Below are 19,357 nucleotides of genomic sequence, written 5' to 3' on the forward strand. Positions count from 1 at the left end.
TGCTGCCTTCAGGTACTGTCTGAAATTATGAATAATGAAGGGCCATGAATCCTTGCTTCATATCATACACAAAGGGGAAATAATGATGCTTTTGTTAGAATCTTAAATCAGAAAAAAACAAGTTTAGTTTTATAAGTTAGTTTAAAATATTAAAATATGGCCTTGTTTTGATGGCATTTTTGCCACCTGAGAATTACATTTTTAACTTGCAAATTTCAAATACATTCACATTGCCATAGAAACGTGTACAGTAGCAGCCTTGATGGTTGTAAAGGGATATATGGGCAGATCATTTGAGGAGTGTTGAATTAGTCTTCTGTCTACACTGTGCTGGGGAATTAAATAGGTCAGTGGTTACCAAAGTGGGGTCCAGGGACACCCAGGGGTACTTGGGGGAGTTCCAGGGGGTCCCCAGCAAAAAGGAGAAACATTTATTTTCACTATAATTCTATTCATAAGTAACACAATGCCAGATGTATGACTATTTCGGTCATGGGTTTTTATACACTTTCTGTGAAAAAAAACCCCCATCTAAAAGCAAAAATCCTATCAGATGGGAACCCTGGGACTAAATCTTATCAAACGGGGGTCCGTGGTCTAATTTGTTTCAGTTAAGGGGTCCTTGATGGTAAAAAGTTTGGGAATCCCTGATATAGGTAACACAAAACCTATAATGATCATATGGTGTATTACTCCTGTAATAAAAAGGATGAAGATTTTGGACCAATGGCTTTGACTTCAAATGTAATGAAAGAAGATTGCCTTTATAGCACTTAAAGCACTTTAGAGTTTTGGCAGGCCAGCCTAAAAGACTCTGCTCCAAACTCAAGGACAATGGAGGACTCACCTTCTGATGGTGCTCGAGCTGATGGAGAGTACAGGAGCACTGATTGGGTGGCGTGGAGTGAGTGCATCTTTCTTGTGCTTAATGTGTATAAAACTCAAGAAGCTGTTGTGGATTTCTCCAGGGAAAGGGGACTTGTCTGTCCTGTCAGGATTACAGGAAGTGAGGTGGAGACAGTAGACTCATACAAATAGCCCACCTGTGTTTACACTTTTCTTTTCTTGGGCAGCAGTGTGTATCTATATGTATATTTATAGAAATGCATATTAGAAATACTTAATGCTTTTTTAAAAAAAAACACCACTGCTGTATCAGCCTGTCCAAACCTGCAGTTATCCTGCTCCCTGCTGGATACACTATGTAATAAATGAGGGCTTTTTGGGTTTGCTTGCAAGCAGGAGAAATGTTTGTAGCACAGAAAAAGCCAAAAAAAGAGGGGTTAGGATTGACATTATAACTATACTACGTGTACTTTACTTGGGTATTTCCATTTTATGCAACTTCATACTTCTACTCCACTACATATCAGAGGGAAATATTGTTCTTTTTAACTCCACTACACTTGTCTGACAGCTTTAGTTAGTATTCAGACCACAAGTCCTTACACAATTCAAACAACATCCCATATCACATACTAAACTCTGCTGGTTATGAAACCTGTGACCTTTAGTTACATGGCCTTTTCTCATGGCATCCCTGCCAGTCTCACCACACTGGAACTGCAAGGCGACACTGGGAGCAGACTGGCACGATTAATTCAATTTTAATTAAAAGGTTAAACCATAAAATGATCCCCTTTAAGGAGGGTAGGCTTGAGTTATGCCTAATTAAGGACATTAATATACACAGAGACGCAGTAAATCAAACTTTCAGTGAAACCAACATATGTGACGTCATTGATCCAAGTCTCCTACTGTTAGAATATCTGCACTGTTGCCAACTAACCTCAGCTTCATTATTCTTTTTAATGATGCAGTTTGTTTTTAAACAATAGAGCGCTTGATAGAAGACTAAGATTAAATCAGCTTCATGTTCATCTTCAGACTGTTCATTTCAGCATTATTCTTTTTCAAATGGATGATGACAAGGAAGGCCAATGGTTATGACTGAACTTACTAATTACAATAGCTGGGAAATATATGAGATGGTCATATGAATAGACACTGTTTTCTCTATTGTACAGTATATTTTTCACAATGAATAGTATTAGATATATTGACAAAAAGTGCATTAGACAAAGGGAATCTTGTTATCTCATTTTATTTAAGTTTTAACCCTTCGGTTGTCCTCGTGACAAATATGACCCTATGAAATTTGGGTTTCTTTCAACCAAATTGTGTGAAATTAAGGATCAGATCTCTACTTTCATTGAATTGTGGGTGTTTTATTCAATTTTATAGCATTATCCTGACTAAACTTTGACATGTCTGGGATTATCCATTACCTTCATTCCTCTGATCTTAACTATTAGTCAAAATCATTCATAGTTTCTGCTGTTTTCTAACACACACATTTGATTTTAATTTCATATAAATGAGGTTTATTGACCATGGATTCCCAAAATAAGTGTAAAACTAGTGTAAATACCTTGGTTCTAGTGGTCAATGTACTAATGGTAGTGGAAAAAAGCGCAAAAAGGTGTTTGGTGTTATAAGCCCCCAACGTCGCCTTCCAGGCAGAGCGGCAATGGTTATGTTTAGGGTCAGCTGCCTGGAAGGCGATGTTGGAGGCTTAAAACACCATTGAGGGCACAAAAACGTTGAAATAAGCATGAACAGTGTCTAAATAAAGTGTTCATTTTGACCTGGGAGGACCACACAAGGCTTAAGTTTAAAACCTATATCACTCATGTAAAAAGGGCCTTGCCCCTTTCTCCATCAGCCAATTAACCTTATTTGATTGCTGATTACATTCAGCTGATTGAACACAGCCAGGGCTTGATTGCAGCGAGCCATGTTGAATCTGAACCATTCCCCCCCACAGTGAACCACAGTTCCTACAGTCAAAGAATGCCTCCATCAGAAGAAATCCCAAAGGAAATGAGAAAGGAATATGTTTTATATCAATCTAGAAATGGTTACAAAGCCATTTCTAAAGGTCGGACAGTTCACAGAATCACAGTGAGAACTGTTATGAGCTAAAGGGGAAATCTCTCAACAGTAGGGAATGTTCCCAGGAGTTCTCCAAGGATGCAGAGACAACTCAAGGAAGTCTCAGCACAGCCCAGAAGAACATTTAAAGAAGTGCAGGCCTCTCAAGCTTCAGTTAAGGTCAGTGTTCATGACTCCACAATAAGAAAGAGATCGGGCTAAAATGGGTTTTATGGGTTAACAGGAAGTTGGGCGCTACTAGTAACCAAAGGAACTATCGGCTTGTGATACAGTTCCCAAAAAAAAGAATCTGAATGTTCCCTGAGGCTTTATGGACTATGGTCTATGAACAAACTTGTCAAACTTTTTCATTACCAGGGTCCAGTTATATCTAGGGTGAAGGACCTGGAACTTTATTTATCAAATTGCTAAAAGTGACAGTTTAACTTGTGCAAGATACAAGTAAACATCTTGAATTTTTACTCCTACTTGTAAACTTAAGAATACAAACTATTGATCCAATTTCTTATGCAGAGGTCTCTTAGATCCTATGACTGCACTACAGAAAGCGACACAAACCTTCTGAGATAAGATGTTTTAGACTTTAGAATAATTGTACAAAATATAATTGGTAAATGTTATCTGAATGATTCCAAATGGGGGCAGTTTTAGGCTATTGTTTGAATTTGATTTGAACATGTTTTCATTTCATTTTCAGCCAATTCCCAATGATCTAATCCATAATGATAGTTTTATAAATTGTTAATTGTACATGTGAATTGATACTGGAGAAGAAATCGGGCAAAATAACTTGAGCTGTTTTTTGTTTAAAGGCAACATTTTACAAATCTGGCAATCCACCTTGGGCCTGCTAATTCCGAAAGAATTTCTGGGAGCAGAAACTATAATAAAAGAGAACGGCTTGAAGCAGGTAGAGCTGCAGCTCCTCTCGCCCTGATATGAACACGACTTGAGGTGAGGAAATCCCAAAGTAGAGCCACGGCTAAACGAAATGTAGAGCATTTAGAGGGAAAACAAAGGTGGTTGCTTTTGTAAAATAATAATGGGACGGATTATGGCACTCTAAAGCAGTGGTTCTTAATCTTTTCGAGTCGCGACTAGAAATGGTCCGATACAAATTTTTTGCTTCCCGATACCTGAACTTGCGTATCGGCCGATACAGCAATATACTGCTATCCCTGTATGGATGTGATATGACTGCTATTGTTGTTGTCGGCCTGGTTTTTGTGAAACATGAACAGACACAAACGATGCATGCTGTAGAACTATTTTATTATCCAGTTTGACAGTCAATCACAACTGAAAAAAGAACAAAGTACTTTTAAAGTAGATTTCCTTCGGGTCTAAATTACGTGGTATCAGATCGAGTACTTACCGATACCAGCATTTTAGGCAGTATCGGAGGCTTTTTTCTGATACTGGTATCGGAATATCTGTAGTTGCAACCCCCCAGAATAATGAGGTTGGTGTTTGCGACAGCCACGCCCCCCTCGACAACAAGGAGAGCTGCAGACCGCTTTAAACAGCTGTTTCTGGGCGCCTGTGCAGCTCTCCTCGACGCAGCAGCCGCGGGTTCGACTCCAACCTGCGGCCCTTTGCTGCATGTCATTCCCCCTCTCTCACCCCTTTCACATCTTCAACTGTCCTATACAAATAAAGGCCTAAAAATGCCCCCAAATAATCTTAAAAACAAAACAGCTGTTTCTACACTCCCCCCGGCTGATTTTGAGTGATTTTTGTGAATGCTCTAATACTGTACATGTAAACAAACAATGCTTTGCTTTAATGACAGTTTAGTTTTAGCAGCTAGCACCCAGCCTTATCCAATGTGCTCCATGCTCTGTGGATTTTTGATGCGTTTGTGACTTTGTCTCTCCCCCTGACCCGCCTTCAGACCCTATTCTGTGTTCCAGGACCTCCTGATTTACAATGAAGCTCTGCATATAACACATGAAATGTACCAAACTCACACAGTGATGTAAAAAGTCATTACCCAGTCTAGAATATGTAATTTCATTTTTTTTTTTTTTTTTTACTCCCCAACCATCTGGCAACCCTTGTCACGATCCCCACGTTGAGAACCACGGCTCTAAAGTATAGTGGGGACACAAAGTCAGATGTGACCCTCTGTACATTGTATAGGAACATAGTATGTTGTAATAAGCTGTAACTTGTTACAGTAGTAGACACAGTAGCAGTATTACGGTGGAGGGAATACCAGTAGTAGTGGTGTATAGTTGAAAGTGAATTGGTCTGGTTTGTCTCAGGAACAGTGTGTTTTCATTGAAGTGTGTTTGGCCACTGCTGATACTTGGCTAAACTATCTGTCTATAAAAAGTTAATTGTCCCATCTGCTAAGATTTAGTGTCATAAATGCCAAACACATCTATTGGCAGCTCTCTCAGCTCAGTTTTAGTGCTGATATAAAAGCTTAGATTAGATGGTGTTTGTGTATTTTAAGTGTGACTCAATCAGCCTGATCTGACCCGGAGATCACACTTGACGTATTGAATGTGTTTCTCCCCAGTGGAATTTAATTCGTAATAAGTCAGAATTTAACCTCAGGGCACCGATGCATTTGCTGCATGTGTAATTTGAATTTCAACCACCTTTCTGCTTTTTCACTCTTAACGCCGTGACTTCACTCAGACCATTGGTTCCAGTTTTAGTGTTTTAATGTGTACAAACATCGCCCAGTTCCCAGCGACAGGAATTGTTATAGATGAAGAGTGTCATCTGACCACATTAGCATGGCTTGCTTCCATCTGCTGGGCCACTCTGAATTGGACTCTGAATTATTGGTGGCATCTGTACATTTGTAAATCGGTAAACTGAAGCCGTCTGTAAATCTGTCAACATTATGGTTGCCATTTAGTGGGGTTTTTTTTCTACCCCATTGTAGAGTAAAACTTAATAGCATAATCAATCCTAAATAAAATTATTTTCTTTTTTAATTTCGGCTCAAGTTAAAACATGGTGGCTATTTTATCATTAAAAAAAACCAGGATAATGGGGTGACCTCTACGTAGGCTGATTCCTTTGCAGAGGCCCGGGTTCCTATCTGACCTGCAGCCCTTTGCTGCGTGTCGTCCCCCATCTCTCTCCCACCTTTCCTGTCTATCCACTGTCACTACAAATTAAGGGAAAAGCACCCAAAAATATTCTTTAAAAGAAAAACCAGGATTAAATTCCTTAAAAAAAACAAACAGAAAATACAGTCCCAAATTCACACACGACTAAGCTGGTCAGTGTCATACTTTTTTATTTATTTTTATTTATTTTTAATAAAAAATTGAAGTCATACAGAAGAGAAGAGTTTGGCCCATAACTACAGAGAGAGCAGAGCTACAGTGAAGCAACAGATCCATGTTTTGTAAAAGTTAGATCAGCATACACAACTACTAAAAATAGCAGTGCAATCATTATTATTTGAAACGCATTAAAGCAGTCTTTAACATTCTGCACATGAAAGTATGAATGACCCTATGAATACAATGTACAAAAATAATTAGACATACATACATTAATGAACACACATCCACTGGTCAGAGTGGAATCTTTGTGCACCCTTTGGTGTGACATATCTGAGCTTAACTGATTTCCGTACGAAGCACCAATATTTTTGGTGGGTTGTCTGGAGGCAAGTTAGTGGACTAACAACTCAATGGCTGTTGATACAAATCCCTGGCCAACCTGAGAATGTCTGTACTGAGGCAACAACTATTTTCTCTCAGCAAGGTGCCTTTTAAGTAAGGCACTTAACCCCTAGTCTACATCCAGGATTGCTCCGGTGCTGCAGGAAATTCAGCCGAATGCATGTCTTTTCTGTTTCCTTCTTCTTTCTTTATGTTGGATTTCAAATCTGGTGGATTTCTGAGGACTATGGTTAGCTGCTCCTCAGATCTCTGCAGGGTAAATCCAGACAGCTAGCTAGACTATCTGTCCAATCGGAGTTTTCTGTTGCACGCAGTTTAGCACCATCCATGCGGTTGTAAAAGAAATGCCATTGAACCAGGGCATGTTTTCCTCCCATCCCTGAATGCTATGTGGAGTAGCCAGACCCTCCTTCAGTGTGCTTTGGAGGAGGGTCTGGCAAAGCAAGACTACTTAACCCCCAACTGCACCCGCCAAAAGCGGGTTGTTGTCATACTGGGAGTCTCCCAAATGTGTCCGACTGTATGAATGATAGCTCAGTCTACTTTTCCCTGATATAATAAGGACAACAAAAAAAATCTTTACAGTACTCTGACATTTCTCCAAAATCCAAGTATTCAAGTATCTAATGTCACATCACATTGTCTAAAGGGCACCGTGGTTGCAGATACACAGTGAAAACATACACAGCACCAGTACATGAATGCATCTGCTGTGCATCAAGAAGTCCAAGAACTGTTCCTTGAACTTCTTGGCTGGCTGTAAACATTTTAAGGCTTTAGTGATTTTCTCCTTACAGTAATGTCTGAAATGAGCTGAGAGGATTGTCTGCTACTGTGCTAATGTGAATCGGTGCTAATAGATTTCCTTTTACACCTTGATAATGTAACAAAACCTGAAGGGGCCAACTAACGACAACCGCTTCAAAATTAGACAGACATTCCGTCAGATACTTAGTGCTAAAAAAAAAAGTTAATGTTCCATTACAGTCCCTGTAATCAACATATATTAGCTAAAATATAAATAGCAATTGGGCTTTAATACACAAGGTGTGGGAAATTAGGTAGCGTGATCATGTCTGGGAGGGGAAATTAAGGCTCAAATACAAAATGCAGCAGTGGCCGACTCCCACCACAGGAGGGCACTGTGGCATTGGCAATACGGCTTCACTCATTCTCTCTGAAATCTGGTATCCCATAATTGAACCATGAGGCACATTTGGACCGTTTGAACATAATGACCAATAACAAAAGCGTTTTCATTGAATAATGAGGTACCCACCAATTGGTAATAATTATCATTTAGCAAAATGTCAAATCTTATAATCTTTGCATTCCAAAAACAAAAATGCTTTGTATTTTAGGAAATGGTTAACTTTAGGTCTTGTAACTAAAACCTTTATTGCTGCATTTTGGAAGGAAAATCTGTCATCAGTTAAATAATAAACTAACAAAGCACCAATGGTTTGAAGCCATTTTTTTCACTTTTAGGATCAACACCTGAGTGTTCAAACAGCACGTTAGCCACCTATTCCATCTCCTCGCATGTCTAACTGGTTGGCGGGTGGCCAATGTCCAGTCTCCTCTGTGCCGAGCCTCTTCTTCGGCCAGCTGGCGCAGCGCTGACTACACTTCCCAGTGTACCCGGGGTCTGGAAGAAAGCCTTGGAGGCAGAGGGTGTGGTTTCCTTCGGAGTGTGCGGAGTCTGTGAGGGTAAAGAGGGATGTTAGATTGAAGAACATTTACACAGAATCCTGCTCCAGTTAGTTACTGTTCATGGCCACACCCTGTAGGGATTAGTTTTTTTTGGAGGGGATTCTCTGATGTTCAGCTGCAGACACACCAACCAGACGGCCGACCCTCGGCAGAAAAGGCAGTTGGACTGATCAGTCTCCCTGAGTTGGTCAAAAAAGTGCCTCGGAACACACCAAAGCGATGAGACGTAATACGTCTCCATAACAGCAGGCGGTGCTAATCTGTATTGTCGCCCAAAAAAGGAAAACCGGCAGCTGATTGGATGAACACATCATGTGGGTTTGGTTTTTCCGGAAACTCAAAGACAGTGTCATGGGGGCTTGTTCAGAATACGATCTCATATTGTACTAAAATAGTTCACCGAAACGTGTTTCTGAAAACATTTTAAGCGAGAAATAGGCTGTGCAGTTGCTGAATCTGTCTTCATTTCAGATTAGCACTCTACCAATCAGATGGGTCATTTGAGTCTGACTGCTGGCAGTGCCCGCCCCGCCGATTATACATGTCATGTCAAATCGGCCAAAATGAAGGACGACGGCCCCTTGGACGGACGACGGCACGGAAAACGCCGAACAGACTTGAGTCACTGACCTCGCCAGACTTTCCAACGGCTGATTATCGGCTCGGTGTGTCTCAGGCTTTAAAAAAAAAGAAGCTCTTTTTATGGATGACTTGAAAAAATAACCAATTATGGACTAAACCTGCAGATGATGTGAAGAAGTTGTGAATTAGGTTTGTTTTGTTGTTAATAAGGTTGCTGTTCATCATTTGACTATCAAGTCTCAAAACTTTGAGCTTCTCTGAATGCTCCAAATGGGCAAATGTGGTCCCGGCTCACAACTGTTACCAGACCACCATAACATAGACAATACTAGAATAGATGCCCGTGTTTGATTAGAATAAAAAAAATAGATTTTCTAAAACCCAGCCCTACTAGTATCTAACACCTGGACCTTTTCATGAAGGTACCACTCTGCCCATATTAAAAGTGAAAGTGGGGGCGAAAGACAAGCCACCCCTGATTTATGCCTCATTACAACACGGCCATTGACTCGTCACATTGTTTCTAATGCTGCATTAATTAGCCTTCCAGCAATCCGCCTCAGCAGGTTGTCTAAAAACGACTCATTTTGAGAATAGCAATGCCAGCAGACTGTGTTAGGCTTTGCAGACAAGAACATTAATCCCTGTTCAACAACTTGGAGATTAATCAACTTGAACCGCTAAATGAGTAAGTGTCTAAATGAGTAAATGAGGAGAAACCTTCCACAAAACAGATGCCACACTTGCTCTCATGTCAAGCTGGGTTGTGGCATTTTGCAAGTGCCTGGTACCAGAAAGGTCATGTATCATTATGAAGGAAAATGTCTGAGTTAATACATTGCCACAGTAGGGGTGTGTGTGTGTGGACTACAGTATACTTGTGGGGTCTGGACAGCTTTGTGGGGCCAAAATGCTGGACCCCACAAATTTAAAGGGCTGTTTGAGGGTTAAGACTTGGTTTTAGGGTTAGAATTAGGTTAGGGTATGGGGCTAGGGAATGCATTATGTCAATGATGGGTCCCCACAAAGATAGTGAAACACGTGTGTGTGTCTACAGCAGTTCTTACCAGTGGTTCTGGTGTGGTGATGCTGACTGTCTGATGTGGCGCTGAGGGAGAATGTGGAGCGCCTGCTGATCTGTACAGCCGGCTCTGTTCCGGAGTGGACGGTGATGGAACGGGTGACGTGCTGATCTCTGATGCTGCTGCCAGGCCGTACGGCGCCGCCCCCACCATAAAGTGGGCAGGTGACATCACAGCAGGTAGGCTAAAGCTCAGGTTGTTATGGGCCTCGGAGCCTTGCTGTTGTAGAGCGCTGGCCACCAGGGGGTAGTGGGAGAGGGCTGCAGAGGGAACCAGGACGTAGGGCAGCGCCAGGGCGGGAACACTGCTGGAAGGAAGTGCTAGGCCGGCTGGTGGCTGGCCGCCAGAGAGGAGGAAGTTGAGGCTATTTAGACCTGGAGAAGAAGAAACGTCACGAGAAAATGGTAAGAGTTTTTTATATATATAAAAATTGGACTGCCCCGTGAGTCACCAAATGGCAGATCGCAGCCTGGACCGAGTGGCGGTTGTGTTTGTACCTGTGACCAATTTCTGATAAATCAATGGGAATAAATAATAATCTCCACAGAGCGCTTTCCTCCCCTGATGGCTGCAGCTATCGAATCAAGTGTTTACCATGCATACAGTTCACTTGAGAGAACAGCCTAAGGCTGCGTTCAGACAGGGAAAGGCGATCTGGTGGTTTTCCGCAGGGTTGTGAACCGGCCCATTTGTGTGACGTCCTGTTGTGTTCTTTAATCCCCCAATGTAGCACAAGTAGACTTTATATTTCACAGTTACTGTTTTTCGTCAGGTCGTTTTAAAGATCTCGACATTTAAGGCCGCACTTGAAGGCAGCTTCCCGGAGAAAGAAAAGAGACGAGCGAGACAGATTGACTGACTGTACTGGGCAGTGTTTAAAAACTTTCTTGTGGCAGCAATAGAGGCAGTGATGTCTCCCGTTTACTGAACGGGACTCTCACACCTCCTCAAACACACGGACAAGTCTGATCGGCGGTTACATGACTGGATCCGCAGCGTGATGTCGGGTTGCGTTTCTCCAAAAGTTGAGCAAACCGTGCCGCAGCCTAAATGGCCGATGCAGGCTGTGTGAATGCCCACTAAGGGAGGTGACAGACAAAAACGCACTAGTTCAGCCATTCTTGATTTGTAGAGAGTATAGTGTAGTGGATCTAGTAGTGTATATACCTGCATTGTTGGGTACATAGAGGTAGTGTGATGGTTGGGCCGGCTCACTGCTGCTGTTGCTGCGTAGACACTCATTCAGCGTCCGCTCTGTGGAGAGGCCTGCTGGGCGATTTGGGGAAGTCCTAGCGTTACACGTCTGTGAACACTCTGCTGCTTCAGCTCCCATCTGGCAGGAAAACAAACACTGGGTATAAATGAACGTGGACCGGCTGATGGACGTGGTTTAAATAAAGGAAGTTTCTAGCTGTGCATCGGATGCAGTGCAAGGCACTATTCCTCAAACAAGTTGAAGTCTACAACCCATCTTGAATGAACATTTTACATCATGACATGTAACAATGCACTGAGTAACACTCTCCCCTCCTACCATTGGAGTAAATTCTGCCAAGTAATTCTCATAAAGAACCATCTTACTATGAAAAATGGGGCTTTTCCAATTACTAGGATTGTGCAGCCTGATTCATGGCTAGGGTTTTCCAATTATCAAATTTCCTATACATTACTAATAGAAGTCTTTAATTACACCAGGAATGAGTTATCTTCATTAGCAAGCATGTATTTCATATTTTCAATTTAACGGTCTGCTATCCAGACTTACTAACAGGATCTTGCGATTGTAGGCGCAAAACTGCACTGAACAAAAAATAATTATACTGTTCCCCATCAAGCTTAACCAAGAAGAGAACCACCATCAATAACATTAATTACATTTATTTATTTATTTTATTATATTCTACATACTGTATCATCATGCTAAAACAACAGTACCACACCTGGTTACACTCCTCTAACCCAGACCTTCCCTTCTTCTTCAACACCGTCACCTCCTCTTCCCTCCTTCTCTTCCTCCCCTCCTCAGACTCCAGCTGGGGCGATCTCGGACCTTCGGGTATCTGGTCAGGCTTGTCTGGCGCCCTGTACAGCATGACCACCGAGGGCTGAGACAGGCTGGGCAGGTAGGCCAAGCAGTGGGGGTGCTCTGGGTGGAGAGAAGGTGCCAGCAGGGTGGGGTGGGTGGAGGAGGACGGAGCCAGCGTGCTGCTTCGGCAGATGGGACGGTTACTGCAGGGAAACGAAAAAGAAGCGAGAAATGATGAGCCATTAGAATTAGGGGTGGGACAAAATATTGATATATTGATACGGCAATATATCGTCCTTTGGGCGATGCGAGAATCAAAATCTGCACTTAACCTTTTCACAGGCTTTTTGTATTCGGAGTCAGACCGATATCATAATAATAATTTATACTTAATTAATCCCGCAAGGGGAAATTACAATGTTTTCACTCTGTTGTTAGAACACACATTACACACAGCCCTGAGTACCTATACATGCACAAATGGAGAGATGTCAGAGTGAGGGGGCTGCAGCTGTTGGACAGGCGCCCCGAGCAGTTGGGGGTTCGGTGCCTCGCTCAAGAGCACCATAGCAGTGCCCAGGAGGTGAACTGGCACCTCTCCAGCTACTGTATCAGTCCACATTCTGTACTTTGGTTTGTTCGGGGACCTGAACCATAACAGCAGGCGGCGCTAATCTGTATTGTCGCCCAAAAAATGAAAACCGGCAGTTGATTAGACGAACGCGTCACGTGGGTCTGGCTGCTCCTGGATTTTACAACCGAGCATAATGGCGGCTTCGTTCGGAATACCAGCTCATATTTTACGAAGAGAGTTCACCGAAACGTGTTTCTGAAAACCTTTAAAGCGAGAAATAGGCCATGTAGTTGCTGAATCTGTCTTCATTTCAGATCGACAAAGGTCAGTTTAAAAGATTTTCGTCAGATTTTGAGAGGCGTTAGTCAGGCTCATCCCGCTCCTCATTTCCGGGTTAGCGCTCCACCAATCAGATTGGTCATTGAGTCCGACTGCCCGCCCTCCGGTTCAACATGTCATATCGGCCCAAATGAAGGCCGACGGCTCCTCTGACTGAAGACGACACGGAACACACCGAACAGACTCGAGTCACCGACCTCGCCAGACTGTCCGACGGCCGATAATCTGGTTGGTGTGTCAGGGCCTTTTAAAGGATTGTTTGCTGTGTTGCGATATTATCGGTACCGTGAGCCGTGTATCATATCATGCCGTCCCCCTGTGATTCCCACCCCTAATTAGAATTAAAGCGTTAATTCTCAGCTTGTAACTGATTCGGCCCTGCATGCTTCGGCCAGCTAAACCCTTCATGACACTTCATGTCTAAAATATTTCATTTTCAACACGCACTTCTCTGCCCTATTATTTCGCTCCCTCCAAAAACACTTAACAGCCACAGTCCTGAGGCAGCTGCGGTTTGGCCACAAGCAGGCAAAGCATAAAAAATAACATAAACCACTGTGTACTGTATCTATGGAGCCAACGCATGCATTCATAGGAGACCAAAACTATTCATATCCACAGTGGCATGTTATATGTAGCCTCAAGCTACAGCCACATTAGCCAATGCAAACACTGGCAGTGAGTGTGTGAAATATTTTGTATGAGAGACTACTTCAGTGAATGGAGCCTTGGCATCTTAGAACTAGGTTTATTATAGGTTTAAATGCCTAGTGTGGCAATAAACACTGAGTTTATCCATTCAGATGCAGTTGTGTAGCTTCAATCTGAAAGCAGACTTAATTTAAAGATCGGAACAGTTCATAATATTAACTATGTTCAGCTTCTAACAGCTACAGGACCCTTTGTCCTTGTCACAGGCAGCTGATGTGGATTCTCCACAGTAATATTGATAGACTGTCCCGGCAAAGGGTTAGCAAAAAGAGCCACTGTGTGCAGTAAATTGTTTGGCAGTAAATCTGTGGTGGATGACTTCAAATAAATCTACGGCAAGAGAATGCATGGGTGATTTGTGTGTGTGTGTGTGTGTGTGTGTGTGTGTGAACTCACTCAGTGCCGTTTCCAAACTGCAGGGACACTGCATGGTTGCTTGTAGTCTTTTTGGAGAAATCCACAGGCTGGTTGAACTGACCTGCAATGGGGGGCGCGCGTGACAATTTATCTGACAATATAAAAACATTCTACTGCAAGAAATTATTGGTTGACTGACTACAGTAACCACTAACAGTGGCAGAGACCAACAAAAAAAAGTGTCTTACCCATAAGGTCTCGTCGTGGACTGCTGGGTGCAGAGTTGACCAGCCGCTGTATGGCCACAGAATTAGGTGCAATGTTGAACGAGGCGTGCCGTGCCATCTTGGCTTTTCTAAAGTCCTCGGGCAGAGTGACAGCTGACACATTCACAGTATTTCCTCCAGCTGATAATAGTGAAGTGGATAAGGATTGAGTTAGCATAAGGGCAATAATGAAAAATGTCGTTTGTTAGCGATTAATCTGCCGTGTTTTTTTTTCTCAAAATCACTGTCACCAGATGTCTTTTGAAAGGGGTTCTTTGCATTCGCAGAACTACTTTTAGATTTCTCTTTAATTCTTACCAGCATTTCCAGAGCTTTTGAATTCAACAGGGCCATGCCACTTGAAGGCCGGCTTCCTGCCCCTCTCCTCCCGGACGTGGACCTTCTTTATGAGGCCCAGGCTGGTCAGCACATTTGCGATGTCGTATAGTCGCCGCACCTTAGCTGAAGATACAGGGATGGCGTTTAGTTTGATAAAGAAACAGAATTTTGTATTACAGTAGGACATACTCTTTTGTACTTTTGTCTCTTACTTTTATACTTGCTGTGACTGGATGAGTCCTGACTCTCCTCGATGAGGATCTTTGCTGCTGCGTCCAGGGTAACGGTCTGAGTTTTGGACACCAGGAACAGCATGACAAACTTCTGGCTCATAATGCGCAGGGATTTGTCTTTCCTGTTGCCACCAGCTGAAAATAACATAGAAACATCTGAGAATGTCAGACTACTGCAGTCACGTGACTCTACATATAAATTAAGAGGACCTTTTATAATCAGTGAAAATTGGGTCGTTTTGCAGCAGCAAGGAACAATGATGTGATCATAAACCATGAGATTATAGATGCTTAAATGTGCAGCTGATGCCTCAACGACAGCTTTTCAGCTGTAGGTGTTTGTTGCTCGGCAGTCACAACAAAACTGGTGGACATTAACCAATAAATGGACATTGTGTACCTATTCTTTGTCAAGACTGCTATTATTATCCTGCCACACTGCCAAGTCAACACATACACGCCCTCTTAATAAGCGGCTGTGCTTGTATGAGGATCACTATGGAAACCAGGCTTGCATTCAATCCTATTGGGTTTGACGGGAATGACTTTTAAGCGGTGGTGTTAATTTGGTGGAAGCTGCTCCTGAGATTAAATCTACACTTACATTTTGACATGTGCTGCATTAAACTTTGAGAAACTTCAATTCTAATAAACGATCTTTTAGTTCATTACAGTTGCTAGCGTCTCCTTCCGCGCCATCGTCCTTGCGCCCCGCTGCAGCCTCTCTGGCTTCGGTGGCCAGCTCCATTTGGAGGTGGTAGCCCTGCTGCCGCCCCCTCCGCTGCAGCTCCTCCAGCGTTGCCTCCAGCCGCCGCCGCCCGTACCAGGTGTAGCTGTTTTTGGCTATCCGACCCACAATCATGAGAGACTCGAGCACGTTGACGATGTCGTAGATACGCCGCCGCTCCACTCCTGACAATTTCAGTGCGAGTGTAGAGGGAAAAAAAAGTTTACATTTTAATAAAAACTCACCAAAAGATCAGTGTTGTGATTAAAAAGAATGAAAGTTATAAAAAAAATTAAAAAGAGCCTTTCTCCAAATGCAGCTGTTTTGTAGGGAAAAGTCTCCATAGAAACCTCTAAATCCAATAAAACAAAAACTTTATAATGCTCATTGAACAGACATCAGATGCTTCCATTATCGTCTCCTTCCCATGAGGTGTTTAAAACGACAGTGGGCCCCCCCCCCCCTTACCAAGGCTGGTCGCCACCTCATCCAGAGAGATCCAGATAGGGCTGTGTAGTGGTGGGTAATCAGGATAGAGTGCCAGGAACTTCTGGCACAGCAGACCCAGACTCCTCTGCTTCCTGCTCGGCTTTTTGTCGGCGTCTTCCTCTTCCTCCACAGCTTCAAACTGGACAGACAGATAAAATAAAATAACACATATTTTTCAGTCTTGTGTTTTGCCACTTATTTAGAGAATTTGACACCGGCTAAGAGGACTTTGCTGCTACCGTTGGCATCATCATCCTCTAGAGTTATAGTGTGAGCCTTTTGAGTTATGTGGCATACACATTAACACACGTCAGTTCAGAGTAGGGCTGGGCGATATGGGGGAAAATCAAATATCACGATTATTTTTGACCAAATACCTCTATCAATACCGCAACGATATTGTAGTGTTGATTATTGGTGCTTTCACAAAATATTTACACAATGACATTTTTGATAAATAATCATCAGTAATGTGGATATAATGTCTAAGTGGGTAAAGGCAAATAATAGAACAGTTACAACAGTCTGGTAAGTTCAGAAAATGACATCACTTTGCTGTAATGCAGCCTTTAAAACCAGGAAAAGACAACACTTATGCCATATTATGATATCCAAAATCTAAGACATTATCTAGTCTCATATCAATATATCGCTATAATATCGACATATTGCCCAGCTCTAGTTCAGAGTCATTAACTTTGGGGACACATAGCTTCTTTGGGGACACATTTTAGAAAACGATTCAATCCTGCATCCCAATAAGGCTGGCAAAACCTTCACACGTCATATTTAAGAAATAATCATATTAAAAAAGCAAAGCGATTTAGGCTCCCACTGCCCACTAATATACAATGTGACTTTTTCTATTAGGCATAAGTTAATGACTGTATTTGCGCATTTGAAAACGCCCTATCTTGAGAGTTCAGCTGCTAAAGTTAGTTGAGTGAGAACTGGACTTTTTAGACGGTTTAATTCTGTGTTTCTCTGAGAGCATTTCCCTAATCAAACTAATAAATAACTGCAGTCTAACCAATTCCTCTCCAAAGGCCATAAAGAATAGGACATTTTTAGAAGACCGCAACTGAGACCTTATTAAATGCCTCATTGACTAGACTGTTTTTGGTTATATAGTTAAGCTCTTAGCCAGGTGCTAAAATCTCCCATTTCACATACCTGACAAGAGTCTTCCACCTCTGTATCCTCGGCCACAGTGTCTGGACTTGCTGACTGGTCCTTCTCATTCTCTATGGGTCTAAACAGCACCTTTTTCATCTCTCTGTCCCGGATGTCTGGGCTCGCGGCACTTATCAGCATCTTCAGATTGGCCGTGGGTGTCCAGGGCTCGGCCAGGGCGGTGTGTTTGATGGGGGTGATGTGGGCCAGGTCAGGGGTGGCACCCTTTCTGTTTATCAGCAAAGCAGGGATGGTGGACTCTGCAGACTTTAGTGGCGTGGATCTTCTCCTTTCTGTGCAGATGTTTTCCTATAATGTAGACAACTGTTGTTGTTATAAATGTTTTGTTAAGGTTTCAAACGTTGCTTATACTGCAGGAATTTCCAACATTGGTCATTTTTTAGCAAAATGGGACATTCTTAAGCACAATTACGACACTTGAAATCTTTCCCCTGCTGCTGTATAAACCCAAATCTTCATCCAGGGATTTGATTTAGGAGGTCAAATGTTGATACAAGGACAGAGTGACCTGGCCAATCCACTGATTTGGAAACACTTCAAGGCCTTGTTTGCCGCTTTTTACCCTCCAATCCAAAAAATGCTTTCCCACTTTCTCTCATGGAAACCTAGCTGTCTAAATCCAAAAGCCACCCTAGCCTAGCCCATATCTCATAACCTTATCTCACTGTTTAGATGCCACCACATTACTCCAAACATCTGTCTCTGATTAGCCCGATTCTGTAGCTCTCCCTAAGTTCCATCACACCAAACCTGCTACACTGCTTACACCACGCCTAAGCAGTGGGCCACCTTACCTTTTGTTCACTTTGGCCCCCATCCTCCTCCGGCTCCACCGAGAAACTTTTCCTGGGACTTGTGAGGTCTTTCAGTGTTAGACATTCAACTTCCATCTGGGAAAACTGCTGTCCCAAAAAAAAAGGGTTCAGATGGATATAGAAAATCAGAAATGGTTAACACGACTAATATCTTCGCGGGGTGAATGTTAAAGTTAAGGAATGGCCAACTAGTAACGTTACAGAAAACTCAGAAGAGTGGTCAGCTGAATTTGGCGCAAAGAACATCAGCTAATTAGCTAGCTAGCCCTTAGCAAGCTAACGGCTATAACATAACTATCAGCCCCGTCCGTTAACAGTGTGGTTTATTGCTAACATGACGTAAAGCCACTGCGGTAGCTAGCTGATAAAGTCGAGAGCTGAATGTATTATTACATGACATTAATAAATTACGTTAACGCTGAGTCTAAGTTGTAACATAAGCCTCCATATAGCCTTAACCTTCTCAATTTAGTAAAGGGTACATTCAATCAAATTAGTCCATACATGTAGGTGTGGCAGAGCCTATAAATAACTATTACTGTGATTTATTTATATTCATAAAGGCTAATTTGACTTTAATTAGCTGACGTTAACTTACTTAGCTAACATTACTAGGTCAGCTGACCAGCATACCATAACGTAGTGTTACAGCAAGAAGGAAACCGCTGGAGGGAAAACACAATTCTCACCTTTCTCAGCTGCTGAATGAATGAAATAATCCAATGTGGCTCTGTGTCCAGTTTTACAGACTTGTCAGTGCGTAGTTTCTTCAGACTAACATATCCGCTAATTCTTAGTAAAGTCTTCCTCCGCTTGTTCCTACTGTCCTCTAACTCCTGTCCGATTAGCGGAAACTGTGCACTGTCCCGGGGAGACTCCAGCATCACCCGCTCAAGCTTGTTTTCTGGCGCTCTCATGCATGGCTCACTTCAGCCAATCAGCGCCCAGGTGAATACGTGCGTCATTAATCTCCAGCCAGTCAGCGTTGTTGTGCTCGGAAACGTGCATCAGCTTCGACCAATGGGCGTGGACAACGACCACACCTCCATGGGTATGTTGGCGGGGCAACCGGCGCGCTGTGTCCAAGTCTGAGGGGATTTGAAAATAAAGAAGCGAGGTCTCACTCTGCAACTCTCTCACTCATTGATACAATCAGGAGTTAGAATGTACGCGAGAAAGCTCAATTTTACAATTTTGTAAGCATTGTAGAAGTCAGAAATGGAGTTCGATACTTTTTAACCTAACAACTTTCCAGTGCAATGGGAAATTCAGAGGTGTAAAATAATGTCCAGTGCTTTT

General features: G+C 42.6%; 1 protein-coding gene across 2 annotated transcripts; it reads right to left on the bottom strand.

The window, feature by feature from the left end:
* Positions 1-6,200: 6,200 nt before the first annotated feature.
* On the bottom strand, positions 6,201-18,935 carry e2f7 (E2F transcription factor 7). Of its 2 annotated transcripts, none has more exons than XM_078242805.1 (13): positions 18,748-18,935; positions 18,038-18,142; positions 17,223-17,531; positions 16,029-16,188; positions 15,506-15,745; positions 14,813-14,968; positions 14,580-14,723; positions 14,244-14,402; positions 14,035-14,116; positions 11,929-12,217; positions 11,156-11,321; positions 9,974-10,362; positions 6,201-8,313 (listed from the first exon to the last, which is right to left on the bottom strand). In XM_078242805.1, exons 2-13 carry the CDS (start codon positions 18,131-18,133, stop codon positions 8,158-8,160), a joined length of 2,346 nt encoding a protein of 781 aa, XP_078098931.1. In that variant the 5' UTR covers positions 18,134-18,142; positions 18,748-18,935; the 3' UTR covers positions 6,201-8,157. The 2 variants fall into 2 exon arrangements, with proteins under 2 accessions (XP_078098931.1, XP_078098930.1); XM_078242804.1 differs by having other exon boundaries at positions 18,038-18,145.
* Between the last annotated feature and the right edge of the window lie 422 nt (positions 18,936-19,357).

Source organism: Sander vitreus, chromosome 23 (assembly GCF_031162955.1).
Source record: "Sander vitreus isolate 19-12246 chromosome 23, sanVit1, whole genome shotgun sequence".
In the NCBI taxonomy this organism is placed as follows: Eukaryota; Metazoa; Chordata; class Actinopteri; order Perciformes; family Percidae; genus Sander; species Sander vitreus.

Bases quoted from the DNA above. Each gene is read 5' to 3' on its own strand.
- e2f7 (XM_078242805.1), bottom strand. From the start codon at position 18,133: ATGGAAGTTGAATGTCTAACACTGAAAGACCTCACAAGTCCCAGGAAA. The intron at 14,403-14,579 runs GTAAGAATTAAA...CACTATTATCAG, and splicing joins CAAAAGCTCTGGAAATGCTG to CTGGAGGAAATACTGTGAAT. The intron at 10,363-11,155 runs GTATATACACTA...CTTCTTCTCCAG, and splicing joins CTATGTACCCAACAATGCAG to GTCTAAATAGCCTCAACTTC.